Source organism: Aulonocara sp. 'chitande type north' Nkhata Bay, linkage group LG23, assembly GCF_057382095.1.
Source record: "Aulonocara sp. 'chitande type north' Nkhata Bay isolate Kocher_YH1m ecotype deep benthic linkage group LG23, A_spYH_male_GT1.1, whole genome shotgun sequence".
In the NCBI taxonomy this organism is placed as follows: Eukaryota; Metazoa; Chordata; class Actinopteri; order Cichliformes; family Cichlidae; genus Aulonocara; species Aulonocara sp. 'chitande type north' Nkhata Bay.
Window position 1 is genome coordinate 52,827,413 of NC_141365.1, and position 24,167 is coordinate 52,851,579.

The 24,167-nt window shown below is 40.9% G+C and overlaps 2 protein-coding genes across 2 annotated transcripts; one reads left to right on the plus strand and one right to left on the minus strand.

The window, feature by feature from the left end:
• Positions 1-6,638: 6,638 nt before the first annotated feature.
• On the plus strand, positions 6,639-17,703 carry LOC147303051 (uncharacterized). The gene is made up of 6 exons (XM_086282830.1): positions 6,639-9,413; positions 14,023-14,132; positions 14,222-14,347; positions 14,433-14,539; positions 16,272-16,453; positions 16,543-17,703. The coding sequence occupies exons 1-6, from the start codon at positions 7,017-7,019 to the stop codon at positions 16,693-16,695; spliced, it is 3,075 nt and encodes a 1,024-aa protein (XP_086138956.1). The 5' UTR covers positions 6,639-7,016; the 3' UTR covers positions 16,696-17,703.
• Positions 17,704-21,071: 3,368 nt separating this feature from the next.
• Positions 21,072-23,532, minus strand: urp2 (urotensin II-related peptide). The gene is made up of 5 exons (XM_086284301.1): positions 23,336-23,532; positions 22,724-23,047; positions 22,161-22,195; positions 21,396-21,552; positions 21,072-21,103 (listed from the first exon to the last, which is right to left on the minus strand). Exons 1-5 carry the CDS (start codon positions 23,430-23,432, stop codon positions 21,072-21,074), a joined length of 645 nt encoding a protein of 214 aa, XP_086140427.1. The 5' UTR covers positions 23,433-23,532.
• Positions 23,533-24,167: the final 635 nt, after the last annotated feature.

The following is a 24,167-nucleotide window of genomic DNA, read 5'->3' on the forward strand; positions in this document are numbered from 1 at the left end:
ACAACCATACATGCCAACCCTCCCGATTTTTCCGGGAGAATACCGAATTTCAGTGCCCCTCCCGAAAATCTCCCGGAGCCACCATTCTCCCGAATTTCTCCCGATTTTCCACAACAAAATTGAAAAACCATATCGCAGAATTCATAGCGCGGCCCAGACAATTCCAGTCTCCAACAATGACGGGTCCTCAGGTGGAAGCAGCCTCTGAATTTGGACACCCCGCTGTTTCCGGGCTGGCCAATAATAACAGTGACATTTAACGTATTTTATCCAATAAATAAACACTGTAAAATGTATTTAAACCCCCCCCCCAACAGCCCTTTTGAACGTCTCCCTAGTATGGCCACAACACCTCACTCTTGGAGCACTTTTTTGCCACATGTATCGCAAACCACGTCTCAGCTGTTTGTGGAGGTAATATACGTCCGCACATGACTCCGATTACGCTCAGCCATTGTTGTGAGTGCGCACGCCAAAGGGCTGCGAGACATTTATACAGCCGTATTTCATACATGACTATGAAAGGCGGAAGAGGAAGTAGTTCCTTTGAATGTAGACAATCCGAATGTTATAGTTTCTTTCCACTGTGTTCCTGTTAATGATAAACTACAAATTTACTCTAAATTACTAAAATATCGATATTTTAATGTGAGAATCGATTCTAGAACATAAATGATTGGTATCGGAGGAATCAATATTTCAGGATCGATCCGCACATCACTAGTAAAATTGTTGGGCTTCATTTCTGTACTGAACAGTCATTTAAGATTAGTTACTTAGTTGTAGCTACTTAGTTGTAATATTACTCTTTCTGGGTCACAAAATAAACTTTTATACAGAGCCCCGCAAGGGACATGGGAGGAAAAAAAATTAAGATGAACTTTTGCGAGATCTCGCAAAACAAACTCGGGATCTCGCAAAACTTTTGCAAGATCTCGCAAAGGTAACTCGGGATCTCACAAAAGTTGAATTCAAACAATGGTGGCAGCTACTCAGTTGTAATATTAATCTTTCTGGGTCACAAAATACACTTTTAAGATATTTTGAGGCGTGAATGTAGCTGTGTAAACGTCAAATATCTGCTCGGTTTACAAGACATCACATATTTGCAAAAGTGCTCCGACGTTTTCGTAGATCTGACACCCACCATCTCGAAGCTAACAGGAGGTCCTACTACAGCCGGGAGGAACACCGCTCTCCCGGCACAGAGATCTCGCAAAAGTTCATTGTAATTTTTTTTCCTCCCATGTCCCTTGCGGGGCTCTGTAATAATCAGACCATGTCATAACTGCTTTAAGTCACACAGAATAGATATCAGAGCCTCAAACAGGCTGACTTCTGCTAAATGGGTCAAACTGGGCAGAAAGTCTACAAACACATAACATCCTTGTAGAATATGATGTAACACTATAGATCAACTTAGCTCAGAATATATAAAGCATATAAACAGTTACAGCAATATGATGCAACACACAGCAGCTACTGATCCAAAATACTCAAAGCTTCATAGAACTGAAACCAACATTTATTTTAGCTCCATTCTGCTGCTGATACATACTTTAGGTTTCTGAACATTGAACTTGTTGCTGCCTTTCATAGTGTGTAACTTGAAGGCCCTGAGTACTTTCTCTCACACTGGAAACACTGGGATGATAACATTATTTGAACATTACCTAATAAGACTGATTCAGCACAGACAGTTATGTTAAACTTTCCTAGCAGTCCTTCACAAACAGGGAACAGTCTGTCTGTTCTCTCCATCTGTCAGCTGCTGCTGGCTCTTCCTCCTCCTCTTCCTCACACACTGCTGAGTTTGTCCTGGTGGATCATCAGGGGTGCAAAGCCTCACAGATGATGTGCAGCAGTGGGTCCCTCAGTCTGTCCTCACTCTGGACACTTGCAGTCGTCACACATGGAAATCAATTGTGTGATAAGCTGCAGGATTCAAACACAAGTGTGACTTATAAACACATGTTCATACTTTTATTCCACAATCAGAGAGAAAGAAACAGAGAGAGAGTGCAGGACAGACAGACAGGTGACAGTCTCAGGTGTACACACTGCTACAAACAGGAGGATTTAGTGTTTGTGTTATTACGAGTGTAAACAAGAAGAGTTCCAGATGGTGCAGTGGACACATGTGTGACTGCTGTGATTAAAGCATCTTTCTTTCAGCTTAACGAGTGAACCGTCAGCTCGTTCAAACACACGTTAAAGTGCGTTTGGCTCGACACCACCGAACAGAGGCAGCAATGTAACATAGCTAACATTAACAGTGCAGTGGATCCTGCTTGTGCCGCGATGTTCAGGACTGCAAACCGAGCAGCATCACTGACTTTCAGCTTGTTGTGTTTGTGGATATATGACTGACTTTAATTATCCACAAAATCATCACAATCTCTGTAAGATTAAGGTCGACTATTGAACGGCGTATATTTGAAAGTAAAGGCTTTAAAACCAAGTTAGTACAAACATCACTGATGTCACATAACTTTGCCGACAGCCACAGGCTGATTGCCTCAATGCCACGGCGCATTGAAGCAGCGATTAAGGCAAAGTGTTTCCCAACCAAGTATTGAAGATTGACGTATCATTTTGAAAGTACCACATTTTGATTGATTTGTTGTAATCCTAATTTCTTTCTTTTTTCCTGCAAAAACTGAGAACTAAACAGTGATGTCTTGACCAGTGGCGGAGCATGGGGGTGGCTTACTGGGCTTAAGCCCGGGTTGTTTTGTCAGAGGCCCGGGGTCTTTTGGGGTGTAATTTTTTCACAGTTAGATGTCTGGCTGACAACTGTATAAAACAAAAAGTACACACAATAGTCGAAGCACATAGTGCACACTGTGGGAATTTACGACTGTGCGTGAATCCCCCCTGATATTGGTATGATCCGAGCTCAGGCACTAAACGACTGAGCGAGGGGGCGGGGCAGCTGCCGCCTGTGAGTGCGCTGTTGGAGAAACGGAGCCAGCCATACTAAGGAGAGCTTAAGTTTGACCAGGTACCAAAGCAAATCATTCGTACCGTACAAATAATGTAAATATGACGGTGCATCACGAAAGATTGATATCAAACTGATCACTTGACCAATATTACGTTATTGCTCTTCAAGTGAATCAACAAATGGCGAAATGAAAAGCCGAACAACAACAATGCTGTTTCTTTAGAGAGTCTTAGCTTACATGTGTGTTTATTTCATATTTTCAGTTGTTTCCCTCCACAGCTAAATAAATCGGTTTCAGTAATGCACTGATATACAAGAATGGACATAAGGGGCTTCTTTCAAAGAAAAAACTCTGGTAGTATTTTATATATTATGCTTTGTATGTTGTTCAGTATATTCCTATGCAAAACAAGAGGAACTTCAATACACAGCAGTATATTCACAGTTGAAACCAGATATTTACACTTTATGGAAAACACAAGAACATTTTTTTTACTGTACAACATCAATTTAGAGTAAACTTTTGTTTTAGATAAATATTGAAACATCTTTTGAATTAGTTAAATGTCAGAATAAAGAGAGACAGAGCTTCCTATTTTTTATCACTTTCATCAAATGTAGGAGTACATGTACACTAAGTTTATTGTTAATTAATAAGAAACTCCAGACGATTCCATTCTGAGCTGAAGAAGCTTCGTAGAGTCCATGTGAGTAAACTGGTGGCACAGCTGTGGATGCATATAAGGCAAAACACAGAGCCTGTTTCTGTGACATGGGAACATCAAGAGATATCAACCAAAACACCAGGAACAGAACTGTGGAGCTCCATAAGTGTGGCTCAGTTTGAATACAATTTGGTGCCAAACAAATATGTTATTGATAAGTAATAGTCAAAGGAGCTTGCAAAGAAAAGCAGACTTAACAATGTGGTGTATGCTGTACAGTGCAGCGAGGAATGCCCAGACCTCTACATTGGAGAGACCAAACAGCCACTTCACAAGCGCATGGCACAACACAGAAGAGCCACCTCCACAGGACAAGACTCAGCTGTCCATCTGCATCTTAAGGTCAAAGGTCACTCTTTGAGGATGCCAACGTTCACATTTTGGACAGAGAGGACAGATGGTTTGAAAGAGGAGTGAAAGAACCCATACAGAAAAGAAATAGTAAAAACTTATATGTGATTATTCATGAAAGTGGCCACTCTCACATTACTTTCATACATTGTTTTAGTAAGTATCCAAAACATACAAGTTTCATTATATAATTTTTCAAGGGATCTTATATCTGTTTTCACACTTATATGCTTTTCATACAAGTTTCACACAAGACAGATACAAACTTTATAAGATTTATATATATCTTTTCCATATGGGAAGCCATCTATGTGCACTGTGAGCGACCATCTTTGAACAGAGGCGGGGTTTACGACACCAACTCTCTGCCATCTATAATCCAGTTTTGAGATAATGATAATAATAATAATAATAATAATGGATACTTTATTGATCCCCATGGGGAAATTACTTGTTTTTCTCTGCATTTGACCCATTCACTGAGTGAAGCAGTGGGCAGCCCACTAAGCAGGCGCCCGGGGAGCAGTGTGTAGGGACGGTACCTTGCTCAGGGGTACCTCAGGGTAGCCGTTAAGTGGATTCGAACCGCCGACCTTCCGATCATGGGGCGACCACTTTACCTACTGAGCTATCCCTGCCCAGACGCCTTAACGCCCACTCACATCCTGGGCCATCTGACCTCAGGAATTCGCATGATAAGGTGGGGCCAGGTTTCACAATGAACTCACCCGAAACGCTGGCTGATTGGGACCCACACCCAGTTTCACACCTTGGCTCAGGCGATTAGAGGATCATCAGGGGGTCCTTTTGTCCCTCTGTGGGGGGAAACTCCCACTAGGTTTAAATCTGGGACTCTCCACCATTTGACCTTAGAACTGAAGAAGCTTCTCGGATGAGAGGTGAAACGTCTTCAAGCAACTTAAAGAAGTCCAGACGCTTTTCTTTGCAAGCTCCTTTGACTACGATGACCTGGTTGACTGAAAACCTTCACCGACACATTGATAAATAATTTATTTATCAATCTAAAAAAAAATAAGCATTTAGTCTGATTTGATGTTACAATTAAAAAAGTGTTTGTGTTTTGATCTGAAGAGTGTGTAAATATCTGGTTTCAACTGTATATTTGATGATTGTCAGCACAAAGAGAGAGAGAGGAACAGAGAGGGAGATGGAGAATGAGGACAGAACAGATGAACAAGAGCAGGTGAGACTCATATGTTAGTCAAATGGTTGTTTACCAAAAGTATCACCGTATCACAGGTCCTCATGTATCTCGTGTTTCTTTTTAGGTTTGCTATTTTTCAAATTCTATATTTATTAAGTTCTGCAGGCTTGTTTGCACAACAAGGATAAATAATTATATAAACTTTTCTCAATCTAAACAGAGTTCTTTGGTAGAATTTAAAAAATAAGTGTAGTGCAGGTCTATGATGATTTTTAGTGCTACTATCATCTAGCTTTCTGGTTCTGTCTTGGTTAAGTCCTCAGTAGTCCTGATTTTGAACTGTTGTAGTCCTGTTTTAATTCTGGATCAGTTCTGGGTCTGGTTGAATTGGGGATTAGTCCTCGTGTCTTGATACAGCCCTGACTTTGTTCTGCCTCGCTGCTTAATTAAAAAACTAGTTTAAGGTGTCCTGCATATGATATATATTTTTTCCCTCTATGAAGTCATTCTTTTTTGAACAAAACTCAAAACAGAGCCAATTAATCTTTCAGTCATTTCTTACCCCCCCCCCCCCCCCCCCCCCCCCAAAAAAAAAAAAAAAAAAATCCCACATGCATACTACCCTTTAGGGCTAAGCCCCGGGTGTTTCAAATGTCTGGCTCCGCCTCTGGTCTTGACAGTATTCTCATTTTTTGAAATCCTGTTTTTGAGTTTTTTATGAGCTGGAAGCCCAAATTATGTAATTAAATAAACAACTAAGTACTTGAAACCCTGAATCTATAATATATGAAAGTTTAACGTTTTGAATGGAATTAAGGAAATAAATGAACTTTTCCATGATATTCATATTTTTTGGAAAGGGTCTGTAGGCTCTTCCTTCTCTAACCTTCTTACTCAAAAACAACACACTTTTTCTTTTATTGGTTTCAGCTGAATTAAAACAAAAACATTTTTCTGTTTCACGTGTCTGTGAAGCTTCTCAGTCATCCAGGTCGTCGTAGTCTAAGGAGCTTGGAAAGAAAAGCGTCTGGACTTATTCAAGTTTCTTTCATATCTTAATATCATCTATTAAAGATACTAAATGACTGATAGTATGACAAAATGAAGACAGCATTTAAACACGTTCATGTAGTAAACTGGGCTGAGAGTGCTTCAATAAAATAGTTCTGGTGAACCTGCACTGTACAAATAAAACTGAAGTTCACTAGATGTTGTATATATGGCTTTGTCTATCTACTGGAGGGTAGGTTTCGTAGATGTAGCTGTGATGTGTGGTTGAATGTGTTAAGAAACTCCAGATCAAATGGCGCTGGCCTCTGGGTGGCAGAGTTTAAGCTTGTGATCATGTGGGATCAGCCTTGGTTTAATCCCTTAGTGAGAGAGAGAGAGAAGAAAGCGAGGAGGCGAAACGTACTTATTGACGTGGAGCGGTGCCTGAGGCACAGTACTGATGAGAGAGCCCCATAACCATCTTACAGGGGAAATCTGGATTTTTCTTCTTGCTTTACTTTGGAACTTTGGAACCTCGTGTCACTCCTAGAGCTGTTACAGATGTCAAACTTTGGTAACCATCCATCTTTACTTTTTAGAATCTGGACTCGTCAGAAATCCTGTGAGACTGTATTCATTTGTTTTCTATCAGCGCTTTGATTTCCTCTGGGATTCAAGCTTAAAACTGGGAGTGTAAGTTTTACTCTTCATACCCATCTTTGAACTCTTCTAGAACGCCGGATCATTTTCACTAATTTTACATGTTATAAAGCTGCACATTCATCCTGCAAACTTGGACACTATCATTTCTTTCTAAATAAGTTGTGTTATTTTCCTAATGGCTCAATTAAGTTGTAGCCAAAGTCCAGACCTGCCAAATGGAGCCGTTGCCCACAGCCCACAAGGTATGTTTTCAGACCTGGATACCCACAGAATCAAAGACGACGCTGAGGAAGAAGAAGAAGATGATGATGATGATGAGGTGGAACTGGCAGAGGAGGTTGGGGAAGATGTTTTGATGGTTGCTGAAGCAGAACAAACTGAAGATGAAAGTAAAGAAGACAATGATTGGCAGAAAGGAGAGATTACACATGTGACCCTGTTATCAGATGGAGAAATAGGAGAGGGGGAGGATGAATGTGAAGTACTGGAAGAAGAGGTGAATGGAGAAATGGGAGCGGGAGATGGACATCAAGAAATAACCACCACACTGACAACAGACAAAGAATCTGAAGATACAAAGATGGCTGAAAATCTCTCTCTTTCCCCTCTATTGGTTGTGGTTGAACCAGGGAAACGGCAAATATTAAACAGCAATGGAGATGATGAAAAAGAGGAGGAAAGTGAAGAAAACAAACAAGGGGGAGAAACAGCAAGCGCAGGAACAGATGTAAGGCAGGAAAACATGGACGAAGGCACCGACGATCACGTGTCCTGTCTTCAGGACGGAGGTACTTCTGTGTGGGAGTCAAGAATCGGTTCCAACACATGTACTGGTGACCGAGGCGAAACAGAAACTGCTACTTTGCCCACTGCTGGCAACATAACAGAGGTTAATCTGAACATAGAAGTGGCTCCTTTTTCTTCTGGAATAAATGAACAGGCCAGCATCCAAGCTTCAGCTCTGGGCACTGATCACACACCAGTCGATAGAAGTGTTACAGCTGAAGAGGTGGCCAATCAAACCTACCAATTAGATAATGAGAGTCAAAATGAAATAAAAAACAATGATGGAGAAGATCCCTCAGAATCCATAAAACAGGAGGTTGTTATTGATAATCTTACATGGCAATGCCAGGGAGTCCAGGAGTGTGTAAATCATGGCTCTGAGATCCCCGTGAGAGCAGGAACCAATCAAACGGCACAAGAACCAGAGCTGACGGCCCTAACCTCTGAAGAACAGCCACAGTCAGATGGAGACACTAAAGCTAAAAGGACTGAAGACGTCACCCAGAAGGAGCAAGCAGAAGAGCAAGTTAACAACTTGGCAGAGATGGATGGGGGAGGAAAGAGTTCAGAAATGGAGGAAACGATAGCCAATAATGTTGCTGGAGAGTTAATGGGCCAAGAAGAGCACAGAGCAAGAAATGATCTAGAAATGCAAGAAGAAAAAGCTGCTAAGCTTGAAATACAAGCTATAACAGTTCCTCCAGAACCAGTGGGCCAGACTGGAGAAGAGGTACATACAGACACAAAGGACCAGGTGGAGGAAGCTTCTCTATCTGAGAAAGGCATCGAGGTGAAGCTCGACGGGACAGAAGGAGAGGACAAATCTGAGAAAAATGAATCCACAACAGAAGGAAGTGCTTTACAAGAGCATCCTTTGCAGCTCCTGAAAGAAGCAGACACAATTTGGAGAAACAACACAAAAGAACATCCACAGACAGAGATGCTTGTAGAATTTGAGACTGGAGGAGGAGCAGTAGAAGAGTCAATGGAAGGAGAAGTGGAGATGGCAGAAGAGCCAGTCACCGTTCTTGATGATGAGACTGAAACGATGGAGGAGAAGCCCAGTGAAAAATCAGAAGAAGTACATCCTTTCACCATTATGAGCGGTTCTGATGATGCCACAGACAAGATAAAAGATGAAGATCACCAAGTGCTGCCAGGAGACGAGGCCATACTGGGTAAAGAGGACATGGAGACACAGGACATAAAGCTAAAAGTGCACAACAGTGAGGCAGAGGCAGATCTAAATGAGAGCATTAAAACACTGAAGCAAACAATGGAGAATGGGTTCTTGTGTCCTGAGCCACAAGGTCTTAGGAAAGACGAACTGGGGAAAGTAAAAGTGCTGTCACCCAGGAGAAAAGATAGAGACTGGATTAAAACAGATCAGCCAGAAGAAGAGACGACTGCTGCTGAAAGGAAGGACTGGAGTAAAGAGCTGAGGCACATCAAAAAAGAGTTCTGGGAGAATGAGTGGGGAAGGAAAGAATGGGTGGATAAAGAAACGTCAGCAGAAAAGATCAGTTCACCGAGGAAGGCGGATTGGATAAATGAGCTGAAGTCAGTTATCAAAGATGAATCGCTGCCCAAAAAGAAAGACGAGCAGGTGAAGAAAAAGAGAGTGGTGCTGCTGGAACATGGTTGCTCATATGTCCCTCAGCGGGAGGCGATGACTGCAGAGACGAGGGAAGAGATCAAGGTGACCTCCGACAGGAGAGCGGACAGTCCTGTGGTGGACAGTAAAACACTGGAGAACCAACCCTATGAAATCTCCCTGTATGTCAAGGTAATCAACTCTTCCATGGTTCCTTTGGCCTGTGATGAATGCCAGACGGATAGTTATTACTATTATCATAGTGGGAATTTACAAAGAGCATTTTGTCATAATGAATAATGAATTAGTCTCTATGGAGAAGCTCATGATACAGCAAAGTGAAAGTGCACAGAAAATAAGCAGAGAAATATAAAGTTCTTGTGAGAACAGGGAGGACATTAGTACAAGAGAAAATCTGAAAATGAAAGGAAATATGATATGAATACACAAAAGAATTAGGAACAAGAAACACAGATAAAACTAATAAAGACTGATAAAACGTTATGAAATGTTAGCTTCATATATCAAAGACTTTTTCCATCCCACTCGCCATCAGGCCTCCGTCTGTGTTTGAACCTGATACAAACCTGAAGACGACTTCCTGAACATCAAGATCAGAGTATTGGCTCCATAAAATGTGACGAAAAAAACTTCAAGCTGTCCTGACTTAGAAAATAATTTTGATAAATATGAGACCTACGTTATAAAAATAAATTATTTGATTGTTTTTTTTTTAATTATTGTAAAATATTCGATGCTTCTAAATACTTGTGCAAAAAAAAGTGAAAAATACCACATTCTTTGTAAGAGTCCCAGAATCTGCGACGGTAAATACCTCAGTCATAAAGAATATGCATTTATCTTCTTATTTGTTCTTATTATGTTTTTGGTAACCAATTTTATAAGATACTAAGCCATCAGTGAAATTAGCACAATTATAGCTTTTAATAATTTTCCATGTTACACCATTGTTAGTGAAAACTTCCTTAATTACACAAAAATATCAGTTAATAACAAATAAATCTACACAGAGACTAAACGACCTTTATTGTTAATATTTCACTGCCACATATGTTATAAATGCATTTGTCGTATTAAGTAGAATTTATGCTTAGATGTGTTTTTACAGTCTTTTTATGTGGTACAAAAAGGATCCTGATTTTTCCATGGCATTCTACTTTAGCATTAAACATACTGATTCACTGTCAGTGTAATTTATTGATATTTCATGTACTTCCAAAAATACAGTCAATTTGTCTACCCCAATCCAAGTTTATTTATAAAGCATTTTAAAATAGCCAGCACACGATCAAAGTGCTGTGCAGTAAATAAGTTAATAACAATAGAATAAAATAAACACATAATACATAAAGATTTGACTTAAAACAGCCTTATATTTTTTTAAAAAACCCAACAACATAAAACAACGTAGAATTAACTAAATAAAATAAAATAAAATAAAATAAAATAAAATAAACCAACACTGGATCTGCTACAGCAAAAGCACAATCAGGGGCAGCTGATCAGCTGACCTGAGAGAGCGGGTGGGTGTATAAGGCTGTAGCAGCTCAGAGAGATAGGATGGGGCGAGGCCATGGAGAGCTTTAAAAGCAAATAAAAGAATTTTAGAAATGAATCCTGAAAGAAATGGGCAGCCAGTGAAATGAAGCTAAAATAGAGGAAATGTGCTCAAACTTCAGACGAGCTGCAGCATTTTGCACCCTCGGTAAATGACTTCAGATCACAGTCCACTTTGACCCCCAGGTTTGTGACAGCTGGCTTAACATATTGGGTCAAGGTATCTAAATACACATTGGGGGTCTCAGTGGGGCTACCAAACACCATCACCTCAGTCTCTTTATCACTGAATTTTAAAAAGTTAAGAGACATCCAAGCCTTAATTGAGACACTGAAGTAATGGCTGTGTGGAACATGAGCCTTTGTTCTGCAGAGGGACATAGATCTGACAGTCAGCACCATAGAAGTGAAACGCAATGCTGTGTTCTCTCATCAAACCAAGAGGAAGCAGATACAAAGAAAAGAGGCTGAGAGCTGAGCACAAACAAACACAACACTGGCAGTGACAGACGGCAGACACACACAATGTATAGAACCGATGTTTGCAGTGCAGCAGAGAGGGTTATAGAGCCCACGAAGGCTGTGACAGCAGCTCAGGTGATACCTGCTCAGTAAAGTGTGTGGAGATGTCACTGGTGTCTATAACTTGTTACCCACATGTAGTGTCACTGGTGCCTGAAACTTTGAGGCTGTAGCAGCTTCATCAGTATGTTAATCAAACTCTGACTTTAAACTGAGACGCTGAGAGTTTCCTGTTCCAGAGTAGCTGAATTAGTTCAATAAGCTCAACTTTGTGTGAGGACGCAAAGAGAGCCATGACCGGTGGAGCTCCACCACATTTCACCATAGGAAGAGCAGTGACTCCACTTTAACACAACATGCTGAATTAAATAAAAACTCTTTGAATAATTATTCAGTAACACTGAGAGAATGTAATTTTTCTATATATAGAATAAGATTATTTCTGGTTGTACTGGATAAAAATCTGTAATAAATATAGAGAAAAGTGCTTAAATGTTTCCCATTTCTAATCTCTTCTAATATTCAGCCTTCACTGACAGACGGTGCGTGTGACTGCTAGTGCTCATAGTTCCCTGAAAACAAATGCAGGGGGACTTTCCAAGTCTTTCGTTTTATCAGTAAATGTGCTGTAAGAAGTGCCTTTTACAGAGGTTAAATATTTCAATATAGTTTTGGGAGGTCGAGCCTGGTCTTGGCCCAGCACATTGCACACACTGTTTCAGTATTCACAGTGTTTGTTCACACAGTTGCCTGTTCAGGCCAGTGTTGCCCATTAGCTCAGCTGTCAGCTACCAGCTCATCTCCCTTCTCCTCCACGTCCCAGCATCCATGTTTGCTGTCACACTGGCCCGATCTAGACAGGATGAGCTGGGAAATGACCAGAGCCAAACTGAATCTGGTCTGAATTTGTGACCCATCCATGCCATGCAAGTGGAATCTGATTTAGATGAATTTCAGTGGATTTCCATGTTCAGACTCTGAATTTCAGACACAGAAGCCTTCAAAATGTTCTTTGATATCATGATTTACAACCTCAATCTGTGAACACATTTTAACCCGAGAACCTAACATCACGAGAGTTAGAAGGATGGAGACTACGTATTCTGAGCTTGCTGCTTCATTGTAGGGTTGTTATCTTACTATATAAAGTGCCTGGAAGCAACTGAACTCAGGGGATGATTAATCCATGACTGCTGATCACTGCACACAAAATAGAAAACTAATATCTAATTGGAATTTTTGTAAAAATGTAAAATGTGAGTTTGGCAGAAATGTATGAATAAGCACAGATGTCTGTCAGCTGGTTCTCTCACACAAACTTGTTAGCTAAGCTTGCTTCCTGGAATAGAGCAATAAACTTAAACGGCTGCCTGTAAGAGTCACTGTTATTATTAATGTGGCAGAACCACAGCCACAGTTGGGTGTCAGACACTGGACAGGAAAAACAAACTGAACAAGAGCTGAGCTCTCTCACAGTGAACATCAACAATCTGCAAAAATGAACAACAAGAGTGACCAAACTGGAGCACCACCCCAGGACCGTGACAGACAAACAGCAAGTGAAAAAGCTAATCTTGATCTGCTTATCTCATCCCATTAAGACAGTGCTGTTCTAATCCATCGCCATGGTAACCCACATTACTTAATGCATGTAGTTTTAAATGAGATTTGAAAAAGATTCAAAGTACATGAAGCTTGCACTTCTGTGACCATTGTGTGCTCTGTGCTCTGGTTCAACAGCATCCTGAGAATAACTTTCATTACCTGAGAGATTTAGCACAAATACCCGAGCGTCGGCCGCGTCCACGTAACAAGCTTGTTCAAACAAAGCCTTCCTTTGTCACGGGCCCTGTGGGCAGCACAGATGGAGGTAGATACAAATATTATGTAGAAGTTCAGGTTTCCTTCTCTGTGGTCTAGAAAAGCTGTAAATCCTCACATCTGAGGATTTCTTTAAAACAGCACGATCATGAAAATCTTAAAATAAGCATTTTACTTTCAACTTATGCTGAAACACAGTTTCTGCTTTTGTTTGTAAAAGAGTACAGAATGAAATAGTCTGAATAGTGCTGGTGTGCTATGTTAATCTCAGCAGTCTCGCTGGGTAAGCTGATTATCCTCCTGTTTGTTACTGAGAGCTCAGAGCTGTTGCAGCAACATTCAGTATGAATTCTTTACTCACAGGAAAACTGTTTTACACAACACTCATAGCGCAAAGATGAGGCACGTTGCTTATAAAAGTTATTGATCACGTTACTCTTTACATTACTCCTCTGCGAGATCATTTTTTTAGAATTTCTTTCCAGTATTGGATCTCTAACAGTGACCATACTGAGATATTTATCCCAATTCAGCTAATAATAGGACACAGACACATTTTAGTTGTGTTAGATTCACCTGAACTTCAACAGATAGCTGATGTGCTTGTGTATTCACATGGGAGAGAAACAGGAATTATCATGCAGAGGATATTCTCCTGTACATCTCTGTTAAACACAGAGTCCAGATTTATTCAGTCAAATTAATTATAATATGAGAAAAGAGATGTAAGATCTACACTCACACCGTATCGTTCTTTTGGGGTTTTATTTCTTTATTTCCTTCATCCACCCATTTGTTCTGCTGTTCATAAGTGAAGCACTACAGTTTTTATCCATAGATCACCTGCAGGACACGTGATGACTGGTCTTTGTGTGTGTAGGCAGGAAGTGATGGACAGAGCATCGGAAACTGTCCTTTCTCTCAGAGACTCTTTATGATCCTGTGGCTAAAAGGAGTCATTTTTAATGTCACCACAGTCGACCTCAAGCGGTAACATGGTGCAGACGCATACACGTATTCATACAGTGACTATGATACACATGAGAGTGACCACATGCGCCTGACTTTTGGGTTATCAGGAAGCCGGCTGACCTCCACAACCTTGCTCCAGGAACCAACCCTCCTTTTGTGACCTTTAATGGTGAAGTCAAGGTTGATGTCAACAAGATAGAAGAATTCTTGGAGGAGAAACTGACTCCACCCCGGTATGCAAGCACACATTGAAAGACATGTGTTTGCGATGGGAAGCCGTGTTGAGGTTAATTTCAAATTTCTCCATTTTGTCTCCAGATATCCCAGACTGGCTCCCAAACATCCAGAAGCTAACACAGCTGGCATCGACATCTTTGCCAAATTCTCAGCGTACATCAAAAACTCAAGAAAAGACACAACAGATGGTAAGAAGGGACACAGTTAGGTTGGAAACATGTATTCAAGAAAGTTAGTAAGGTGTGTGTGTGGTTTGTTTGTGACTGCAGCATAAAAAAACGCCTTGGCTGCATTTTTAGGTAAACAGCTGCAAAAAGCTTTGTTTGCATAACTCAGTTACTTTTTTGAAGAAGTAACTATATAATTAACTGCCCAACATTGGTCATTGTTTACTGTATTTTACAGACAGAGTTACAGACTCTCTCCCAGACCACAGACTCAGAATACAAGTCAGAGCTTTATATAAAAAAAAAGAAGAAAGTTGGAGTTGAAGTTATTTTTCCTTCCAACAGTGTTAACATGCTACAGGTCAGGAACAAGATTTTTTTAAGTTTTCATTGTAAGTGGGCTAAAGCAGTTCATTAAAAGTCGTCTAACATAAATGCTGTAATTTGATTACTTTAATAAACATGTGACTTGGATGGACTGGATGCTGGCGTGACCACAGTGCACACGTCTGCTGTTGCTCACAGTGGTCCAAGGGACGCTCAGGGAGTTTGTGTGAGGGAACATTGGTCATGGCCATGCAGTGTTATACAGATGTTAAACTATATTAAACTATAGAAGATGGAATACGCAGACTTTTCCTCGTTTTATATTGGAAAATTGAAACTATTTAAACTAAAGCTGTTTTCCCATGCCGTACCTCTGTGGGGAAACCCTCACCATAACTTACTCTTTTTCTTCTTGAATAATCAGGCTCAATCTCAGGTGACAGAGCTCATGGTATCACCTGAACAGAAAGCTCTCAGATTGTTGACTCACTTGTGCTTCTCAGGATATTTAAGAGTAGAATGGGAGGCAGAGGCTGTTTTGTGGAATCAGCTCCCACAGTTTCTTAGCACTCAAAAGTCAGGCAGAAGATACAGAAGAGGATGGAGGCTGAATAAAAAATGGAGACGCATACTTGGGTAGATGGAAGGATGAGCGAAAGGAAGAAGATGAGACACAAAAGTGAGCCGCGGCTGGAAAGCTGTCATTTCTGAGAGCAATACTTCCAGAAACACACTGTGGAAGAAGCAAAGAAGGAACACGTGGTTATAAATCAGTCTGAAGACATGCTGGTGAAAAAGCTGTGACAACACCTCAAAGAGCAATGATAAATTCATGCACACTAAAAATTGCACACATAATTATGCACTCCAGTCCCCAAGAACTGCCGCTCTGCAAATGTGCTGCATTAATCAAAGCTGAATGAGAGCAGCTTGGCTTAATACATAAATAGGTTTGACCTGTTTATTATTATGGTCTGTCAACCAAATACACCACCTGTCAGAAGATATATACTAACTTTGCTCACCTCTTTTGTTGGTCTTCTTGGTCTGTGGTGGGAAGGACTTCCTAAAGTTTCGACCAGTCAGGCTTGGGATGACGTCTGCACTGGCTTTGGATGCAGTGCTGTCAAGTAACACTGTCTGTCCTGTAAAATAGTCAGATGTCTATTCATATTAATGTACAGAATTCACCTGCTTGCTGCTACTACTGCACATTCACCCAATGTACATACTATATGTATATATATATATATAATGTTTTTCCTCTACACCCCCCCCCCCCCCCCCCAATTTTTTTTTTGCACATGTTGAGGAGCGTGTCAGGCTACATTTCACTGTGTGTTATACTTGTATAACTATGCATGTGACAAATAAAGAACCTTGAACTTGAACTTGAACTTGAACTTCTCTCCCTCTGACTTTGTAGCCTTACAGAAAGCTTTGTTGAAGTCTCTTCAGCGCCTTGATGACTTCCTAAGGACTCCCCTGTCTGCAGAGATTGATGCTGATGTCTTAGGAGATGTGCCAGAGTCAACTAGGAGCTTCCTAGATGGGCCAGAGCTCACCTTGGCTGACTGCAACCTGCTGCCCAAACTCCACATTCTAAAGGTCTGCAGCTTATTCAGGTTGCTAGAACGTTTACATGAGCTCGATCAGAAGGACCCATTGTTGGTTATTTTCTATGCCTTTTTTCTCAGGTTGTAGCAAAGAAATATCGTGGCTTTGAGATTCCTCGGGAGATGACCTGCGTGTGGCGGTATTTGAACCGTGCCTACCAGAGAGAGGAGTTCACCGGCACCTGTCCTGCTGAGAGTGAGATTGAGTTTGCCTATTTGCATGTTGCAAAATGAATTAAACAAAATGTAGGGCAGCGTATAAATCAAGGAAATCAAGAAATATGTAAAGAACATAAGGAAAACTAGTAAAGAGGAAAGCACTAACACACGGGTCTGTGTGTGTGTGTGTGTGTCATCTCTATCTTGACCATTTTAAAAATGATGACAACACAACTACTTCACTTTTCAGATAATGGCAGGACCGTGTCACTGCAACACTGACTCTGACCGTTGTATACACACACACACACACACACACACACACACACACACACACACACACACACACACACACACGGACACACGGACACACACACACACGGACACACACACACACAGCGAGAGAGTGAGAGACGCAGTCTCAAAGACAACAATTATCGCAGCCTTGACTTTGTGATCAATAACAACACTCAGTTTATAGGAAATCAAAATGATTTTTTCATCTTTTATTCTATTTAAAGTGAAAATGTTAATGATGTTCATTTCACACACCATTAAAATCCCAACATGGAAAGATCTTATTTTTCCAGTGTGATGTGTTTACTCCTTAGCTAGTGATTCAGTTCTATCACTGCTGATTTATAATCACTGCTCATGATCTACTTCGTGATAATAGAAAATGAAAACATAAAGCATTTGTTAGGTAGTAAAGAGCACAGTGTGTCTCAACAAAACAGATCAATAACACACTGATGTGTGCTCATGCAGTGGGACTGTTTAGTGTAATAATCTTGGAAATACTTTGAATCTTACGCTTGTCACTAGCTGTGTGTGGCCGTGCTTTGATTCTGGATTTGTCTACTGTAAATGTGTTTTTGATGGATGCAGATCACAGTTCACTCTGATCCCAGTATTAGAATCACTTTGTTCTTCATGTACATGCTCAGTGCTAGAATTAAACTGATTGGATCACTTTGTGGACTTTCTTTGCCTTTGCTGTCTGTGTTGCAGCCCTTCTATGTAAGGTATACATGAATGTAATTAAAGTGAAAACATTTCCTGAAGGCAGATCTGACGGTGCATTGTTAGAATGGTGAGGAGACTAAAAGCAGTCAGCATTCAGAATAGTATTATGGTCTGTACAAGGGCAGAATCTCCAGGGGGGTCAGGGGGGTTATGACACCCCCCCCCCCCCCCCGCCCCCCAATAATCAGACCCAACCAATATAACCCCCCCAATAAAATTATGAATATTCTTGCATAAATAGGCTGTTGCTTTTCTTTATTCATTTCAGGTATTACCAGCAAAATAGTCCCATGTTTACCATCTGGGAATTTACCCAGATTTATTTATTTATTTAAACGGAGATCCAGAGACCCCCTAACCTCCTAACCCCTAACCCCCCAATGTTCAGCACAAAGTTACTCTAAAGTTATCTTTCTAGTAGTATGTCGATTTTTGTTGTATTATGACATCCAGAAAGTATCGCAAATAATTTTATTTTATGACATCAAACTGTATGCCAAGAGTGAACAAGACATCAGTGCACTGATCTACACCACCAAGATCTACTGCAATAACACTGGAATGCTATTCGGACTAGAGAAATGTAGTCGGATAACAACAAAGGACAGCTCGAGGAAATCCAAGACAGGAACTTGGGAACAACAGGCAAATAGAAACCATGAAGAGACTGCTGGGAAAGCTGCAAGCTGCAGAGGGTCAGGCAAGTCCTGAGGAGTCAGATGAACGGTGGGATGTCACGGTTCTGGGTCAGTTCTGACGCAGCATTTTGAGTTGTCATTGTTTATTTTTTTGCATTATGGATTATTTTCTTATTCTCTGGTGCTTTATTATTATAAATATATATGTCTTATTCTTGGTGAGGGATTAGTTCTTCGGTTGTGTCTTATGTTTAGTATAGTTTGAGTTCCATGTCTTATATTCTTTCTGTCTGCCTCTCAGTGTCAAGTCTGCGTCTTTGTGATTTGTGTGTTGTTTCCTGTTTTATTTTGAAGGATTGTGTCTTATGTCAGTGTGTCCAGCTTCGCTCCCCCTGTCTCGTTAGTCTAATTTCTCCCAGCTGTGTCTCCCTCCTGTTGCCCATTCCCTGATTACCGCCATGTGTATATAAGCCCTGTGTTTTCCTGTGCTTTCCTCTGCTCTCTGTTGCATTGTACCCTCAGATCCTGCCTGTGTGTTCCAGTTTGTGTTTTCACGGTTTGGTTTCTTTTTTTGTTTGGTGCCAGCAATAAAACTGAGGTTCTCAGTTACATTTACGTCTCCAAGTCCTGCATTTGGATGCTCATCTCCGCCTGCCCGCACACAGAGCCCTGACAGAACGACGAGACCAGGATGGATCCAGCGGACTCACTTTTAGCTTCAGTGGGGGAGTATCACCGGCGTGGAAACCAAAAATAGAGAGGGCATAGCCTAATGAAACAGGAAAAGACTGCCGTGTAATGCCTTTATTTCAACAAAGTAACTGTATTCTGAATACCACCTTTTTAAACGGTAACTGTAACGGAATAGTTACTCATATTTTGTATTTTAAATGCGTAACGGCGGTACGTGTACTCCGTTACTCCCCAACACTGCATATATACAGTTTAGTGCCCAGCAACATGGTTCATAAAATAAATCACGTTTGTAGTTGCTGTCCTGTGAGGACCACTTATCTCTGAAAAACTAGTGAGCTCAGAAATACAGGCCTTCATTTAGATTTTTTAAAGCACATTAAGTAAGTTAATAATTAAAAAAATCAGCTGAATTAAAGGCTTGAGCAAACGCTTTAACTGTAAATATCTACAGGGGATTAAAAATATGAATGAAAATGAATTTGGAGCTGCTGGTTAAAGACAGCACATTCAGATAATCTCATAGATGTTAATAAGTACTGCTGAGCCTGCATTTTATTAGATCAGATATGATTAGAGCTGCCATCCCCTCTCTATCGTAATCAGAGCTTTCCTTGTTAATGTACTAAAATTTATTAACGGCTTTTTTATTCTCCATCTTCTCTTCATCCCACATGTTAGCCAAAGTAGGTACAAAGAGGAGACTCGTATTACGCTGACAAACCACTGAGGCTCTTTTACTTGCTAATGCTAGCTGTATATGAAGCGCAGATAGTAAGTGATCTCAGAACAGTGAAAGGTCAGTCAGTGGTCGCTTGTGCCACATGCTGGTCTCTAATCAGTTTATAGTCAAAGGCCAGTGGTTTATCCACAATGCTTACGCACAAACCATCAGAAAAACCTCCTGGCCTCTCATCTTGCCCACTAAAGTAATTGACTGACACACCTTCAAAACAGCAAGGGTTGCATTCCCTTATGAAATTTAAGCAAGGGCAGCAGACTGTAGCTAACTGTGGCCACAAGAAGGCAGCAGTGTAAAGGCTGGATGCACAAATTATTGCCATGCGAGGATAGACTATTTTTAGATATTTTCCTGCTACATCACTGCTACAGTCCACAACCTAACCACTGTCCATGTCCATCATGTGCTCAAACAGTGGTGTGATGTTTGATATAATAGCCTGCTCTTGGTCCTGTGCTAGACTTTTGACTTTCCAAAGCAGTGTATGCTTGAATCATTGTGGTAAATAAAAATAGACAAAATGATTGTGATTGCAAGGTCAAGCACATTTAACACAGAGACTTGTATATAATCACCAGCTGGATGACAATGACGCTGACTTCTGCAGAAACCCTTTGAATGAAGTGACCCAGAATTTACATACCCGGACACCAAATACTCACAGTCCAGTTTCCCCAGAAACGCCCGGTTGAAGAATTCACTGCTGGTCTGGACATAGGCTCGTTTGACTACTGAGGCTAGCTGGTGTCACTCATCAAATACTATTAACTCTGATGATGATTTAGTGTCAGATTGCAACATACTGCTGCTGAAGCTGTATCTAAATAAAGTACTGTATTTGATCTCAGCTCAACAACCAGTGTTACAAAATCCTTTAAATACAAACTGTGTAATCAAAGAAAAACCACAAAGTGAAGTTACTGTTTCAGATCTCTGACTGTAGGAAATAAAATGGCAGCCTTTGTCATCACAGTCAGTATTTGCTATGCAAATGATAAACTTTATTTAAAATATGGCACACACATTGAAAAACTGACGCGTGTCTGTCTTATAAAGGAGCGTAAGGGTTAACAAGTGTGTGTGTCTTGACCAAGGGTGCACAAGGTTTGTTTTGACTGGTCTGTCTTGTTAGTTGATGCATGAATGAAAAGGTCCAAGGCTGGCGCCGGCCTGGTTCGGCACGAAGATCTTTCTGTTGTCATAGCCACAGTTTCTTAGCACTCAAAAGTCAGGCAGAAGATACAGAAGAGGATGGAGGCTGAATAAAAAATGGAGACGCATACTTGGGTAGATGGAAGGATGAGCGAAAGGAAGAAGATGAGACACAAAAGTGAGCCGCGGCTGGAAAGCTGTCATTTCTGAGAGCAATACTTCCAGAAACACACTGTGGAAGAAGCAAAGAAGGAACACGTGGTTATAAATCAGTCTGAAGACATGCTGGTGAAAAAGCTGTGACAACACCTCAAAGAGCAATGATAAATTCATGCACACTAAAAATTGCACACATAATTATGCACTCCAGTCCCCAAGAACTGCCGCTCTGCAAATGTGCTGCATTAATCAAAGCTGAATGAGAGCAGCTTGGCTTAATACATAAATAGGTTTGACCTGTTTATTATTATGGTCTGTCAACCAAATACACCACCTGTCAGAAGATATATACTAACTTTGCTCACCTCTTTTGTTGGTCTTCTTGGTCTGTGGTGGGAAGGACTTCCTAAAGTTTCGACCAGTCAGGCTTGGGATGACGTCTGCACTGGCTTTGGATGCAGTGCTGTCAAGTAACACTGGGCACGCAGTGGTGGGATTCACCGCTCCTTCAGCAGCAGTGAGCTTCCATCACAACGGTAACAAAAAGATTAAACTGGCTGTCAGCAATCAAAGCACGAGTCCTCAACGAGATACTTTCCTTCTCCCCCCTTTTAAGAATGCAACCACACAAACATCATTGGCTGTTTTACACTCCTATACGTGGAAATTGTTACATAGTGGCTTTGCTTGGATTTCAAGACATCCTCGTTTCTGCACCCTGTCACACTCTGGTTCATTTAATCCTTTGGTCAAAGTTCTTTATTGCTGGATTTAAGAAGTCATGTTCAAAATGCAACCAGCACTTCATTAGAACTGCCCACCTTTGGGACAAAGACCAGTGTTTTGAATAAAACTAAACAACAAGCCAGTTTTCTCTTCAGATAGACTATTAACCTGCAAGCAACCAAAGACTACTCAAGCAAGTGAATAATGCAGGGAGCACAAAATTCTCATTTCTTGTCAGCCAATTCACGTATCTGTTTTCTTTATGTCTAATTTGAATGCAGTTATTTTGCATGTTTCTAATCTGACTGACCACTTGAACCGCTTCAGACTGCGGGCCCTACTAAGTGACATTTGTTCATACATTCATGCAGCACTCAGATCTTTAGACTTTGGGTCTAACTTACCACTTTCTCTTTCCCCCCGGCATTTCTGCTGCTTACTGAAATGAAAAACAAAACAAAAATGTCAGGAAAGCAGAGGTCACTTCTTGGTTTAGGCCAAGCCTGTAAATACTGTGCAGTCCTGAGTCTCTCCAGACATTACCTAAGGAGCTGCATGTTTGAGTTAGTCTGATGTTAAATAGTCTTTAATGCAGCAACTCGTAAGTACAAAGTGTTTTGAAATGAACTAATATTTTTCTAGTCTAGTCAGAGTACTCAAAGAACTTTAAAAAACATATTCACAAAGGCATATTCATTCATTCTGGTGGAGACATCGAGGTACATGGGGAGGGGCAGGTGATTGACTGATGCTCTGATTATCTGATCTCCTCCTTTGTGCTGTGATAAAGGCCAATGGTAGAAAATATCCCAGATACAGTGTCTTAATGTGGGAGAGATATTCTTTATGTTGAGACCTTTCTCTTGGCGTTTTCTTTCTGCTAATGCTGGAACCTTAAAGAGTAATACATTTTATAATACAATGAAGAAGGAAATGCATAAAAAAGTTAAAAGAAGAGTGGTATTACCTCGTGGCATGATGGTAAGCTGTGAGCTCCGGGTTCTGTTAAATGCCCGGTGAAATTCCTCCAGGGCTGAGATCATCTTCTGCAGCTTGGCTTGTGTACCAGGACCAGCTGTGTTGCTGTTGACCACTGGTTGCTTGGACTTGGTGTCTGCAATAGTTCTTGTGGCAGTTCGGTCAGTGGTTTGTGCTGTACCATCATGTTGAGCTGCTGTGCTTTTGAGGAGCCAGTGCTTCAGGTATTGGTTTGAATTGAATGCTAAGGTCTTCTGTGGAACAGCTGAGACATGAAAAAGACTACGAAGGGAACGTGGTTGTTTCACAAAGCCTACAAAACAAATAACAATAAAGCGATTAGGCTGGCTTTTCCATGAAGAGCGTGCACAGAAACACAAGAAGCTGCTATTCGGTTCCAGCCATCATACACCTTCTTTTGAAACGATTGATGCAAAGACCGAGGCTGAAGACTGAATGACTTTTTTAAAAACTGTGACGTGCTTTAAATGAAAGCACAGTTTTTTTAAACACAAACAAACCTTTAACCAGTAACTCTTCAAGAATAAGGAAATGCCGGCTATGAGAATTAGGCGGTCTTGTATTATTAACATTTTTTTACCTCTTTCATCAGCTGCTGCTTCCACTTGCATCCCTAGAATCATCAGAACGTGCAGGATGAACGCCATCCCCATCAAAGCTGTTGCTCTGTTTAGCATTGTGGCTTTAGTTGAAAAAGAAGAAAAGATGATGCTCAGGCCTGAAGTCTATATGAATTTACTTTTTCTGAAAGTTTCAAACTTGGACTAAGAATCTTTTTCCCACAGTGTTTTTGTTCTACAAGTTCTCAGTCTGTATTGTTTCTCCTGATGCTCAAATTATCCATCCAAAAAATGAGCTCTGGAGATTTTCTGGGTTCTTTTAGTGACTTGTCTATGGAGAGTCTGTCGTTTCCAGTTTACTCAAAGAGATAATCAGCGTTATCTTCAGGTGTGATACTACACCTAAATTGGTATTTGTCAATTAAATCTCTGCAGCTTCTCTAAAAAACCTACAGTTCAGCATCAGTTTCATCTGTGAAACAGAGAAAGTTTTTCTTTTCATAATCCATGGATGCACCTCTCAAAGAAGGCTTGTCAAGAGTGTGTTGCTTTTTCGGACACAGTCAGCGTACCTCGCTTTTATAATCCTTGGTTTGTCCCAGAGCGTCAGACTGATTTCTCAGCATCAACCAATGAGACCTGAAAGGCCACGTAGCCCAGCCCTTCCTCCTCGATGGGTCGGTGACATTTGGAGAGTGTGGCGGCAAGCTTTGTGTGTTTGGTGTCAGCTGTATTGTTTTGTGAATCTGGTGTCTGTGTGTGTGTGCTTAGGCTTGTGTTTAATATGTGTGTCTTGTGTATGTGGACATGGCTGTATAAGCAGTGATAAGGTAGTTCTTAATATGTTTGCTC

What these genes read in the sequence shown, in the direction of transcription:
- LOC147303051 (XM_086282830.1), top strand. Translation starts at nt 7,017, where the DNA reads ATGGCTCAATTAAGTTGTAGCCAAAGTCCAGACCTGCCAAATGGAGCC. An exon ending in ACCACAGTCGACCTCAAGCG is followed by an intron (nt 14,133 to 14,221) that starts GTAACATGGTGC and finishes TTGGGTTATCAG; the next exon opens with GAAGCCGGCTGACCTCCACA. An exon ending in CCAAACTCCACATTCTAAAG is followed by an intron (nt 16,454 to 16,542) that starts GTCTGCAGCTTA and finishes CTTTTTTCTCAG; the next exon opens with GTTGTAGCAAAGAAATATCG.
- urp2 (XM_086284301.1), bottom strand. Translation starts at nt 23,432, where the DNA reads ATGCTAAACAGAGCAACAGCTTTGATGGGGATGGCGTTCATCCTGCAC. An exon ending in GCTTACCATCATGCCACGAG is followed by an intron (nt 22,196 to 22,723) that starts GTAATACCACTC and finishes TTTTCATTTCAG; the next exon opens with TAAGCAGCAGAAATGCCGGG. An exon ending in CAAGAAGACCAACAAAAGAG is followed by an intron (nt 21,104 to 21,395) that starts GTGAGCAAAGTT and finishes CTTCTTCCACAG; the next exon opens with TGTGTTTCTGGAAGTATTGC.